Raw genomic sequence first — 14031 nt, 5'->3', positions numbered from 1 at the left:
GGCCTGGGCCCATCGATCCAGCCTGTCCAGGTCCCTCTGCAGAGCCTTCCTACCCTCGAGCAGATCAACACTCCCGCCCAGCTTGGTGTCATCTGCAAACCATAGCCAGCTTTTTTTGGCTGAAACACCAGGACTGTGATGGAAATATAAAAGGAAACATTTTTTGTTGCTTAATTTAACTAACAATCAGCTCTAAATTTCATTCATATTCCTTTCATCCTTCCCATCTCTCCATGCTGCCTCTTTCCAGTCTGCTCTGAAAGGGGGTCCTGTCTGCCGCAGTATCTGGACCGCTCCCGCTGGCACGGATCAGCCCGTGGCCACCCCCTTTTTCTCCCCATCTCGCAGCGCAGCAGGCCCTGGGCGAAGTTAGAGCATGTTGTCATGCAAGGCAGCACGGAAGGCGTTGGTAACAATACATTGCTTTGTGCTTATTGACAAAAGCAGAGAAGACGTATTAGCTTCTGAAAACATGGGCACTATACGTCAGCCCATCTGGGCAGTTTGGGACAGTCAGAGGAAAGCTCAGCCCCAAGTCTTGGAGGGACAAGATCCAGCATTCATTATTCTCTTCCCTCTGGGAATCAAAGGGAGCATTTGTAAAACTCTTGAGTAACGTGTTAAATAAAACGCATTTCCTGCAAGGATTCTTTAAGGCTGTTTCATTCCCAGGCCTAAAAAGCTAAGGAAAATGCCAAGATAACTGGAACCAGCAACAGGTTCGGGAAAGGGAAGGGAAAACAGCGACCCAGAAGCACTGAATCCTAGCTTGTTTCTCACTACATGAGGATACACTCTTAGTTAAAACACAGCTTGTTTTGCCCACCGAAGTACACGAGCCCCCTTTCTCCAGTCTGGATTAACTAGTTATTTGACACACGCACTCTTCAAGGACTGACTTGAGAACAAGTGCTGTCTTGGCTCAGTAGGATAGCATCTTCAAAGTCGCTGAGGTAAATGGATGGTTGCTGAAATATATTACCTTTCTTTATCATTCAAACCACGCTGTTTTATGAAAAACAGATCAGCTATTGAAACTTCTCCCTATTTTGCAGAAAACAGACTCTGAAGACCCCTATTAATGTAGGACAAAACATTTATTGTCTAATATTGCCATTTTAATCATTATGTAACAGCTCTGAATTCTCACTTTGCTAAGAGAGCTTAACCATTCCCTCCATTTGGGCCTACAAAGCTGTATTTAACTTGCGACACTGAAAAACCCTGATTTTATACCTAGTCCAACTGAATATAAATGCACCTTAATGCTACTTCCATATCTCTACCAACAAAAGCTCCCGTGACTCTTAATGCCTTCCAGCTGCCCAGCAGAACGGTCTCATTTGCAGCGTGTCTCTCAGAAGACACAACTGCCTATTCAGTATTTGCATGCAGCTCTTCTCCCGCTCCCATCCCCTGACATATGCGCTCATTTTCCACCGAGCTGTTACACAAAGCACCGCACGTTTTCCGGATGCATAAAGCAGAGGCCTCATCTACCAGTGCCTTACTCCCAACAGGATGGCCAGACTTATTAAAACAAAAGTGAAAAATTAAACATATTTTGTTCAGTGGCAGCTGTCATACTTTCCCATCTGGTTTTTTCCACAGTTACCCTAGCCCCGTCAAGGGAGAATTAGATAACTACAATAATAACAACAATGTTCATTACGATAAAGAACTACTGTAGTGAAGAGGATGCAGGGAGGAAATGGGATGTCTAATTCACCCAGGTACACTCCTTCTACCTTACGGGTGGAAAGATCCCCCCTGCTAGTCCATGTTTGTTCCTCAAGGCAGGGTAGAGAGATGTTAGACCTTCTGAAACAGATGAACTAGCTGAGGCCATAATGCATGGAGGAGGGGAAGCCACAAGCATTATTCCTTTCTCGTGGTTTGCAAAGAAACTTAGCGCAGAGTAGCTGGGTGAAGAAACTTTGATATTGTACAAAGAAAGCCTTGCACTGAAAAGCACGTTAAAGCATTCCCATGCAGCAACTGCAGTTCTCCAGCATGTGCCTAGTACACACAGTGTCAATGAACGTGTGTTGAGCTAAAGGTTTTAGATCACCAAGTGTTTCTGTGCTTGGAGGTTATGAAGGGCTGTGCACCACACTGAACACCACCAGAGCTCCACTCTGGTGTGCTCTGCAGTCACATCAAGGCTATGCCACACACGCGAGAGGAGAGCACAGGGACAGGAACCAACAGTCACGGGCAGCAGAAGGAAGGACAGCTTCTTTGGGGTCAGGGTAGAGGAGATGCAAACTGCTTTTTCCCCAGTAAAAACACTGAAAGGGAAGATGAGTTTCCCTATTGTATCAGCTCACAGGATCTCCTCACCCCACGGCCACACCCTGGTGAGATCCAGCACCAGCAGCATGAGCTAAACTGGTTGCTGTTCAGGACAGTCCCAGGCTGCATTGGATTGCTGCAAGTCTGGGTGACACTACACAGCACGGTAGAACTAGCAGACAACTCATCACTGTGAAAAGGGGAAAGTAGCTTCTGCTTTCCTCACTCACATCCCCAGCTGCAGAAGTGCCTCCCTCGTTCTGCACCAGCCCTGGAGCTTGCTGGATCTCCCCCTGAGCGAATTCCACCTGCTAACCTGGCAGAAGACTAGTGTGGCTGAAACAAGTTAAGTGAATAGACTCAAGCTGGACAGGAGCCAGCGCTCTAGCATAAAGGGAAGAGGGAAAGGAGGAAGGCATGTGTGCACACACCTGAGAGTGGAAAGGAAAAACAGGGCCTCCTTCTCTCAGCAGCACCGAGATATCGTTAGATCAGTTGAACTGTAGGCGTAGGCGCATCCTCACGCTGCTGCAACATCACTATCCAAGCAAGGCAGGTTAAACACAGAAAAAGGGAAGCTAGCATAGAGATCACTACACGAATACCAAAAACTTTGCAAATTATAAGCACAAGACCACTGATAGATATACAGCAACCAGAGAGTTCAACTGCAATATACTGCTTGTCATCGCAGGCAAGAAACGAGATCAAGAAGACGGGCTCAAGAAAAATTCCTGCCTCTAGCATAGGGTACGCTGAGAGCACCAGCAGTCCTGGCAGACACCACTCACTGGACATCTCCTACCTACTTGACAGAGACCAAAAGCAGAATGTAGACGTGCACTCCATCTTTCAAGGCAGTCTTGTCCTTGTCCTTGCTCAGGGTATTGCAGGTTGTTTGTATCTCCTACCAGCCAAAAACTACCACAGCACCCCAAGTATAAAAATGCCAGTGTCACATTTTTTTCATCTACCCAAAGGAATGGAGCAACTCCACCCATATAACAGTAAGCAAACAAAAATAACCTTGTCCTCTTTCAAATCAAGCAGTACGACTGTATAAAAAGAGGAGGAAGGGCTCTTTAACAGCTTTCCTATTTTGTATCGTGGACTTTATTAATGCCTTCCGTATTCTCTGCCCATCCAGAAGCACATGCCAAAAGGCAGGAGCCAATCCCATGCTTAAGACAAGAATCAAATGGGATGGATGCCATGAGACTGTAACAGCTTCTGCAGAAAATACAGCCCTTCCCACAGTACTGACCTTCCAGCACAGATGACCTTCAGAAATACAGAGACAGTACAGTCACCATGATGAAAAGCACAAGATAACAGACTACTAGTGAAAATCTTCAAAGTTAAAAAAAAACAGCATCCCCTCCTCCTATGTACACAAAGAACAAAATTACAGTGAAAGGTCCAAACTTTGTTAATTTTTTTCAAAGGCAAAGCAGATACAATTTGACAATATTTACAGTTCAGAGTACAGCATCTTTTATCGCTGCACAGCAGAACAAAAACCCACCCACATTTCATCAGATTAATTGCTCTATCGACTGGATCTCTGTTAATTACAGTTGGAGCCTGACCACCTCAGGATAGGGATTGGATTCATCTCTCTTAAAAGGCTAGTTCCTAACAAAACAATACAAAGAGTTCTACATAGGTAAATCAAAGTAGAAGAAAATGCTTTTCCTACATTAATGTACTGATATGAAAACATCTAAAAACTCTCTCTAGTCTAAACTCCACCAAGAACTGTCACGCTTAGCTTTATCAAAAAGCAGCTCGCCATGACTCACAACAGCCCACCAGAGTGGTTCGCTTCATCTTCACGCACATGTCTTGCCAATGTGGCCCCAAGTCTTCTGCAACCACAGTTCTCACCTCCCCTTTTGAGACTGCAGAAGGCACTTCCGTAGCTTTTCACAGCATCATCCTTCATTCTTCCACACACGCTGAAAGGATGATGAAAACAAGCCATGCTGTTGACCCCTTTAGGGCCCCACCACGGGCAGGTGAGCATCAGAGAGGAGATGCACACTCCAGAAGAGCCATTTTAGCACTCCAACAGCTCTGGCAAACATTGATCGCTCACTGTTGTATCAAGGCATAACTGCAGCAGTAAGTGGCAGACTTTATTTGTGTATTTTAAAGAAAAGTAGGATGTCTGAGAACAACCAGAAGTATCAAAGGAGAAGTATTAAGGCAAGTAATTAATTTTAAAAGGAGTACTGAGAATAAGAATGCCTCCTGAAGCTACTGCTGCTAGAATAAAATTAATGCTATTAATCCAGCTTCAATTTTCAGGACACGGATTTGTCTGTAACTACAACAAAGTACTGACAAAACAGTAGTCACGGCTCTTCTCCTGCCTCCCAAGATGACAGCTGACCAGTACATACTATTGGGATTGGACGCTACATCATTAGTGATCTTTATCTCTGATCATAATCTCTGCCAACCTGTAATTACAACAAATTCTTCTCTCACAGTTGTGCCTGTGTGCGCAACTGATGTTAATCTTCCAGATACTTGAACAGTGGCTAAATTCATATATAGCCAGCAAGTCATCAAAGTATGAAGGCTAGCAAACAAAACTACAAGAAATCAGCTAAAGAAATCTGCCTATGCTCCCTTTGCCGCAATGAGCTGTGTTCAGAGGTCCAAGCTTCTTCATCTGGGAATATAAGCGTCAGCCAGGACACCTCACATTATTGAGCTCTTTCTTGCATTTCACCAGTTCCCAGAAATGCCGCAAGCCATGATCTATGTGTAAGCAAAACAACGGCACACAAATACAAAATCCGTATATTATTATACCAAATCTGAACATTAAAATGCTGATACTGTAACACATGGACTCCTGTTGACCTCACGCTGAGTCTACTTCCTGTAACAGCCTTTAAACAATTCCAGTTTCATATCAAAAGCTAAGTGAATAGACAGTTTGCTTTTATAACCAGATTGTGAACTTAAAGCAGATGGAATATAATAAAATTAAATGTGATTATGAGGAATCCACAGACTTGCATTCAGCCCTACTAATTTATGACAGTTTTCAGCAGACCAAATGGAGTTTCAGTTTTCCCTACTATATCGCTCAAGGAAAAGAAACATTCTGATTTTTCTTTTAGGATTGTGCTTTGCTAGCACAGAGCATCCACAGAGCTTCGTCTTGAACATCCCCACAGCTTTTTGGTGTGTGGATGTGAAACAACAAATCATATGGTTGGAAACACCATAATTGGCAACTTCTAAACCTGCAATAGCAGGTTCCTGACTAGGTACTCCAAAAGCAACACCATTCCTTGTTCTCATTAGCAGGAGAACGAGGAGCTCTTGTACACTCCCCATCTCACCTCCTGAACAGGCGGCGCGAGCGGATTCTTGAACTCCGAGAGCGACACTGGGAGGGAGAACTTGGAAAGCATCGACGGCAGGTTGTGGCCCCGGAACTGACAAGAAAACGCATCTGCTAATGGAGAATAACTACAGAAAAGAGATGAAGGCAGAAATCAGTTTTATATTGCTGGTCAGTGTAACATTTATCCATTTAAGCATTACAGAAGTGCCAATTCCCAAATGGAACATTCTCTGTGATCTAGAAAAACAGTAAGGATAGTTTATGGCACGTTGCATCCTGCAAAAGTAAGCAAGAAGCATATGCACTTTCATCTTGGCGTTACATTCAGCTCCCGTACATTATTCAAGGTGTGGAGGGAATCCAGAGGAGAAAAATAAAAATGATAACTCTACACCTGCGCACTCTCTGATCAAAGGAACAGGGATTGGCCAGTCAAGAGAAGACAGGGATGGGCAGGATATACACACAATCTTTGAATATGCAAAATGCAGCTGCAGATGTGACTGTTCTCCCTGCCTATGCTGACAGGACAAGCAATATGACTGATCAGAAGTAAGGGAGAGTCAAGTTAAATATTAGGAAAACTGTCTGTCTTAGGATTTCCATCTACAAAGGTCTTCAAGAACAGCACAGCCATATATGACACAGGCACAGTTGTTCCTGAATGACCTCAAGGTCCCTTCCAGCCCTATTTTTATACTTCCATCACAGAAGTTTTGATTTAAAACTATTTTCCTATAACGGAGTTCCAACACAGACTCTAAAAACGTCTCAAAATCCAACACAGAAAGGGTTGCCAATCTTCAGCAGAGCAAAAATACCCACCACTGCCTCCACATCTTCCTTGCATTGCCGCTGCCTGCTCTCAAAATGGCCGCACTGCCTTCTGTCTGCGAGAAGGCATATCAGAATAAAACGCCATCACATGAAACAATACAATAGTGATAGCAACACTACCCTGATTTGCTACTTTTTATTCATTTCAGGTGATGCTGTGTACCAGCTACACAAATAGTCCTACAAAACACTCATTTATTTAACTTAATCATAAAGTATTTTGTTTTGTAAATGTTTCCCGTATTGCTTCAGGTTCATACAGCCTTTCCGATATGGACATTCAGTGAGCAAGCATACTAAAAATACTAAAAGTAGCTTCACAGGGTAAATATTGCTTCCAAGGCCCACATCACTGCAGAAGCGTATTGATCTACTATGATGCTCCTCCCTATCGCACACAAACTCCTATATAGCTTTGCAAGTTCAGGCACATGTAATGGTTTGTGTTCTGTACAGCCTCAACAAATTCATACGTGAAGAAAGATCCTACCCTGTATCCAGTAAGACAGGGAAGGAAAGCACATCTGCACTTCTCACCAATTTCTTGCTACAGTCCCTCATTTTCCATCTACTTACAGACAGACACTGGCGTTTGGAGAAAGCATGTAGACATTGTTTTCACACAGCGGATAAATAATAATTGCCTTTCCCCAGTAAACGAGATGTGCAGCAAGCTGGAAAACCTGCATTGAGAAAACAGCGAAAAATTAGGGGAGCAAAAAAGCAAAACTCAAACTCTCAGCAAGAGTTCCATACAATGACAGAAAAGTCATGTTTGAGCTGAAGTGAAAGAAGAATGTTCCATCCTTTCACCCTGCCTTCAGAATAAATTCAGAGCTTAATATAACATGTGGCACATCAAAATGCATTTGAGAAGGTTATGAATTTCCAGAGGTTCGCTTCACATTTCTAAGCAACTTAGTATTTCCTGCCTTAACAGAATTTCTTCAAATTGTATCAATAGAAGTTCAGCTACTTTTCATGCCCCAAAAACCTATTTTTGTTTATGCACAAAATGCATTAAGTGTTATACATGAAAAATAAAAGAATTAGCCTCTACTATGTCACAAGCATAAAGGAAACCAACACTGCCTTTTTAATGCACTGAGATATTTCAGTAATGAGTTACACAAATTATTTTAATGTGTTAAACAAGTCGGTGGTTGTTAATGGCTGTGGAAGAGCCACATAAATAGCATCTATGAGACATAAAATCCAGCCTGTATCATTAGATGCATTTAACTTTGCTTTTTTGTGGAGAACAAAACTACAGAAGCAGTAGGGAATTTCCAGAGTTCATCCCATAGCTATATAACGCCACGTAACACCACAGACCACTGTAAGCAGACCTGGAAATTTTATTACAAAACCGGACCTTTCCCTTCAAATAACAGAAGGTGCAGACCTACGATCAGGAGCATCTGAGATGAGAAGCCATGTTGTTCTCCCCTGTCACACAGAGCACAGATCGCGTCCCCGGGTCTGAATCGACCATTAGAAGCATGGAGTGGCTCTCCCCTCTCCCGTCTCATCTAATATAATCATCAGGCCCGACAAGCAAAGGGCCACGATGACTGCAGTCATCCGCAGTCTCTTGGTGGCCTCGTGTCTCACATGACTGCCAGTCTCATTCCCTCCACTGGCACAAACTTCCCTTTTCAAGGGCTCGTCACATCACCTCGAGCAATTCACATTGGAAATCTGGTTGTCAATACTGGAAAGGCATTCAGAAAGAGCTGCTGGCTTGGAGAGACTGGTTCAATTTTTGCCCAAGCCTATAGAGCTTCTTCCTGGGACTCTGCAGAATCCGTGCACTAATGTACTAAGGGAAATCGATAGGTAGGTTTGCACAGGCCTTCAGAGCTCTTTAGTAGAAAAGATCTTGGCAGATCCAGAGAAAGCAGCAGTATTTGGGCATGGCAGCTGTAAGCTTTCGCTTGCATTTTGGATGCCTCCCTTTGCACAAAGACATCAACGTGGCAAAACCAAGACAGACCACGGTGGCGTAAGTCAAGAGTACTGTTTGTTCTGGTTTTAACTACCTAATGGGAAGGCACAGGGAAGACAGAGCCATGCTTCTCGGACAGGCACGGGGATGGGACGAGAGGCAACGCACACAAGGTGGAAGATGGGAAATTCCCATTAGATATGAAGAAAGTTTTTCACTGATGCTGGTCAAATGCTGGACCAGGGCACAGAGAGGCTGTGGGATCTCCATCCCTGGAGGTATTCAGAGTTTGAATGGACAAGTTCCTGAGCAGCCTGCTTTAACGGACTTGCTCTGAGCAGTGGTGTGGACTAGAGACCCCCAGGTGCCCCTGCTACCCCACCGCAATCTGTGATTCAGATGTGGCTGCAGGACTGTCAAGCACCATTGCTGCACCACTGCTCTTCGTCTCTCCAACCTTTCCCCGTGCTCTAAGGCTCACGCCTTCTCTGTGCACTCTGCTCACAGCGAGAGAACTGACATGCTCATGTACCACAGAAACCCACTGCCACACAGAAAGAAAACGTCTCGTGAATTAAAAGAATTTCAGCCGCTGCTGACGGTTCCCTGTACCTGCAGCAATGCCAAGTCAGCATCTTGAGCCAGTTGCTGCAAATTCTTCACAGCAGAGGTAGTTTTAATTACTCTCACCAGGGCAGGAGAGCAGTCCAATGGGAGCTCATTAAGCAATGACTTCTCATCATTTAAAAGTAATAAGGCATGGTAAGGCCTGCAGAAAAAAAGGAATACATTTGCACAGTAAATAGCAACTTTTCCTGAAGGCTTAGTTATTCCCAGACCATAATACCTGGGGTCAATCTACTGGTAAAAAAGAACTTCTAATATCATCCTTTTCCTGTAAGTGGGTTCCGAATAAGCTTATTTTTATGCCACAAGATAAGACGCTCCCCATAAAAAGGGGATAGAGGGTTATATGGTAAGTGGATGCCCCAGTGACTAGAAAAAAATGACTGTGCTATGCTGGCATACAATTAAGCCTGGAGAACTAGTCTGAAAACTGCTCATCTGCATTACCGAAATACAGAATGGAGTAGAAAAAAAATGAAGAAAGCAAGAATTAGTTACTTTTGCAGGTAAAAAGCTGTAAACATGGAGAGCAGGAAATAAGATATCATGGGGCCTGAGCTCTCTTTCTTCTAAAAGCAAAATTAATTCTGGGTCAGCAGATTAAAATGAACATGCAATTCCTCTGACTGGAAACTGTATCACCTCAATACAACCACCTAATGTCACCGTAAAGGCTGGGGCTTCACATCGCCACGTATCCAGCAGCATCATGGTACCTCGGCATCAGCTTCAGGGAGTCCTGTCTCAGCCTATGCCCCCACCACCACTACAGCTCAGCGTCACATCACCCCCCAGCTGTTCCAGCACAGACATTTGTGGCACCACACTTGGAACTGGAGGAAGGACCGGCCACACTCTGAAGGACAGAGCTTGCTCTTACCTGATAGATTTCAGGCTTCTCTCAATTGCTTCAGGGGGTATAAAGTTTGTGGCAACATAATGGATTTTATGAGGCAGGCAGAAACTCACTTCCAGCCAGTTGTTGATATGTAAACGGACCACCCCTGTCGTGCAGAGACTAAAATAGGAAGAAAATAAATACATACAGCATTTACCACGTATAACAAATGAAAATAGTGGTCCAGACTCACCCCTGCACAGGAATTACATCAGGAAAAGAAAAGACTGAATGTATCCTGTCTATCCCCAGGCTGGCTGAGGACCAGCTGATTCCTAGCTGCAAGGGCTTCCTTAACTTGTACTTACAGAGCATTAGCCCCTATGAGGCTTTGGGGGGATTTGAAAGACTTCACCCCACTGATCTTCTGCTCCCTCTGCTCTTAACATTGCAGCAGTATCTCAAGTTAAAGGAGTTTCCTGAAGATCTACTGCAGGGCACTGGAAAATTCCCTAGACCAGAGCTGCAAAGGGCAAAGATGAATTGGGCACAATGTTTTCACCTCCAATTTCCATCTTCCTCTCCAAGGAAAAAGAAAAGGAGATGTCTGTACTGGGCAAGGGGTGTGGCAAGCAGCACCCTTCCACAATAACGGACTCTTCCAGTTCTGCTTAGCTTGTTTGTTTCCTACTAACCTGCTCCTGCTTGTCACATGAAATCACAAACGTGCTCATTAAATGGTTTCTTCATTCTAGGAAACCGCAGGGACTAAGCTAAGCCTTTAAGCTGACTTCAGACAACAGGACTGGAGTGGAAATGATGGACATCTCAGGAATGACAATAAAGTCTGACCTGGTGTTCAGCCTGAAAGCAACTATAAGCCTCTTTTACTGAAAAAGAACAACCAGAAAGCTGGGAGATTAGAGCAATGAACGTCATACAGGTAGTTTACAGAAGTCTGTAAATCTAGACAACAGATGAAATATACCTAAGTAGGTAACTATATTTACTTAAAAATGGGTAGAGATACCATAAGGGTAACATACCATAAGGAGCTAAGCTAGCACCACCTTGCAAACCTCCACAACGCTGCCCAGCCCGCAGGGAGGAAACGCTGGCCCGGGAACAGCTCTGCTAGAGGCAGTGGGACCCAGCAGGGAGGAAGAGGCAAAGCCCACCACATCTTTTCATCTTTGAGTTAGGAACACATATAACTTGCAAATCAATCTTAAGCAACAGCTAATCTTGTCTACACTGGAAAGCTGAATTTCTCAGTATGTCCTTTGATTTTAAACTTTGTTCCAAAAGAAATATTTTTGGCCTAAAATAAAATTTCAAAGTTTGCACTCTGAAAATTCCACTCTAAATTTTAAATTCAAGTGTGTTGAGACTCACAATATGACTTTTGTGTCGATAACACCCAGAAATTTTCCCTCTACACAAAACAGATTTAAAAACATGCCAGGAACAGGCCGGGAACAAATACATGTCTTGGAAACTCTTTATGTGGTGATTTAAACATTTATACCTAGCATTCAATTGTTGGCCACAAACTAACAGGCTCTTTTTCAAATTCATCTGGTTGTATACAGGGTTTAGAGAGACCTGAAAATTCAGCTTTAAAACAAAAACCTTGGGTATCTTTGGCTGCCGGTATAACTATTCACCAAACCACAACAGAGTGGTGAGAGAGCAAACACGATCCCGTCCTGCCTTGTGCATGATCAGACTCATTAGGGGAAACCTCACTGCAGACAATGCTTTTTAAAAGCAAAGGCCACGGTTTTGTTCTCAAATCTTGCACTGACCTCCGAAAAATACTGATTTTTCAAGTTGCAAATAAAGCCGATACTATGTGTTTTCCTTTTTTTAAAAAGGAACTGAAAGGATGAATCCACCGTCTCTCTGGCGCTGCCATCTTGCATCTGATCAGAGGCTCCAAACCCTGAAGGAACATGCAAAGCACAGCAAACACCTCCGTTTTTCTTGCATTAAATGCTGCAACTCCAGTAACACTGCTTATCCCACCAGACCTACACCAACATCCAGATAAAGCCGGATTCTCTCAAAATACATCAAGGTAAAGGGCACCCTGAAGCAGTAGTCATCCACACTATCTACCGGGCCAAATACTCACAAGAGAAAACATGACAATAAATGAACGGGACAAGCGAGTTAAGAGACTACCTGAAAGCTATCGGGGTTGTTAAAACAGGTTACCAAAAAGAAGCAGAGATACATGAAAACATGAAATACTGGCAGGGATATTTTCCCTGCTTAGTTTAACATTCAGGAAACAGAAAAAAATACAGTTGGTTCCTTTCATTCTTTGGTCCAAGTGCACCACAGCAGAAGCTTTAATTACATAATTACACTCTCCACAGCATAATTTTGCTACAGTGCACTATACAACAACAGCCTAGAACTAAAGACAACAAGAAAACCAGATTTTCAGTTCTGATCTGGATCTTAATTTCATTCTCCTACGTTTGCATTCAACTGTACAATTTCAAGCCTTCATTATAGCTTTATGTACATGATTTCTCCTTCATCTGCCTCTCCTTGGACCGAAAATAATTTAAGCCTCTTATAATTTGACAAGAATAAACTACATCCTCCAGCAGCAATGTATGCAACTGCCCTTAGCCAGCCAACAGTTAAATAATTTCACCAATATATACACAAAGATTCATGCAACGTGAAATATAGTCAAGTCACAGAAAGCGAAGTTCGGATCCGTATTTGCCTTCATTTTTACAGATTCCCCATGAAGTCATCTATTTAGCAAGCTTCGTACTGTGAGCCTCACAAATCTCCATGAGCTGGCCCCAAGCTCCTTGGCTGGGGACCGGCAGACCCAGAAGCCACCTTCTTTTCGGGGCAGAAGCAAAATGGCAAAAACCAGCAACAGAAGAGAATACCAAGAAAATGAGTTTTCAAAGTCGCATTAGGGAGTCACCTAGCTCCAATTCTACTTTATTCTTCTTAACCAACTAAAATCATGGAGCAAACAGTCCAGGAAGGCACAGGACTGTGGGAAGGTGAGAACACTGCATCGGCTCCATTGCACGCCATGAACCTCGGGGACGCAGTTTAAGTAGCCCCTGATAGGAAACCTAGAATTGCACATGGCATTCAAAGGTGCAGTAGGTACACCAGGGATTTACAGAAGGCTCTCTTTTGTTCTTTGCTCCTTTCCTAACTACTGTTCACATTTTATGGGGATTTTTTGCAGTGTTACTGCACCCTGAGCTTTTTCACTGAGTTGACTTTTTCACTGAACTATCTGCTGTAATTCCAAAAGCTCTTTTCAGAGCAGTTACGTACTATATAAGGGCTGTCTGGCCTTACATGCATTACTTTACATTTATCTATACTGAATTTCATCTGCTGTCTTATCAGTTAACTGACATCCAGAGACCTTGCTGCAACTTTTCCTTTTTCCCCACAGACTTCAAGAGTAACTGGGCAAAAATAGTTTCATGCCCCATACTCTAACTGGCTATTAAACCCTCAAAGACATGCCATTTTATCCTGTGAAAACTTAGTTTCAACATTTTTTTTTAAAAATCTCTGGTTAGATAATACATGATGAGCAATACTGAGGGATACATGGTGAGGGATTAGGATACTGAGAGGGGTTATCAGTCTAAAATTGAGACAGGGAGAAGTAAATAAGAAAAAGCTGTTTAATGTCTCTTCATCATAAGACCTATGAGACATCTCATGATATTAGAAGGAGCAAAGTTCAGAAGAAATAGAAAGAAACACAGAAACTAGTTAAGCCATGGACCTCCTTATCAGAGGATGCTGTGGTTGTTAAATATTTACTCTGGCTCGCAGGATCATGGACTAATTCCGGGAAGTGAGATCAGCTGAAGGCTGTTGAATATACAGAAACCACCTCCAGAGCTGCAGGAAGCCAGGGAACATTTTTGGGAATATCACTGCTCTTTTGCTCTATTCTGCTCTGCCCTGAACAGCGACTGTGAGCCACCGCCCCAAAATGGGAACCTGAAAGTTGGCCAGTATCCCACAGAATTGCAGCCATTGGCAAAAGAAAGACAATCCCGCCTCATATTTTATAAGAGAGTCATGAATTTTTACATACCCACACCT

General features: G+C 43.4%; 1 protein-coding gene across 8 annotated transcripts in view; it reads right to left on the bottom strand.

Annotated features, from left to right (window-relative positions):
* Positions 1-14031, bottom strand: part of NPRL3 (NPR3 like, GATOR1 complex subunit) — a 48425-nt gene that overhangs the window by 14436 nt on the left and 19958 nt on the right. For 7 of the 8 annotated variants that reach the window (XM_009277817.2, XM_009277792.2, XM_009277825.2 and 4 more), the window contains 4 exons: positions 9955-10092; positions 9060-9216; positions 7076-7182; positions 5658-5787 (listed from right to left, as the gene is read on the bottom strand). In XM_009277817.2, the coding sequence (XP_009276092.1) occupies positions 5658-5787; positions 7076-7182; positions 9060-9216; positions 9955-10092 (532 nt within the window). The remainder of the gene's footprint in view (positions 1-5657; positions 5788-7075; positions 7183-9059; positions 9217-9954; positions 10093-14031) is intronic. The other variant, XM_019471844.1, reaches the window with a different exon arrangement.

Source organism: Aptenodytes forsteri, unplaced genomic scaffold (assembly GCF_000699145.1).
Source record: "Aptenodytes forsteri isolate BGI_AS27 unplaced genomic scaffold, ASM69914v1 Scaffold26, whole genome shotgun sequence".
Taxonomy (NCBI): Eukaryota; Metazoa; Chordata; class Aves; order Sphenisciformes; family Spheniscidae; genus Aptenodytes; species Aptenodytes forsteri.
Note: the sequence above shows the minus strand (reverse complement) of the source record. Positions and strands in the feature narration are given on the sequence as shown.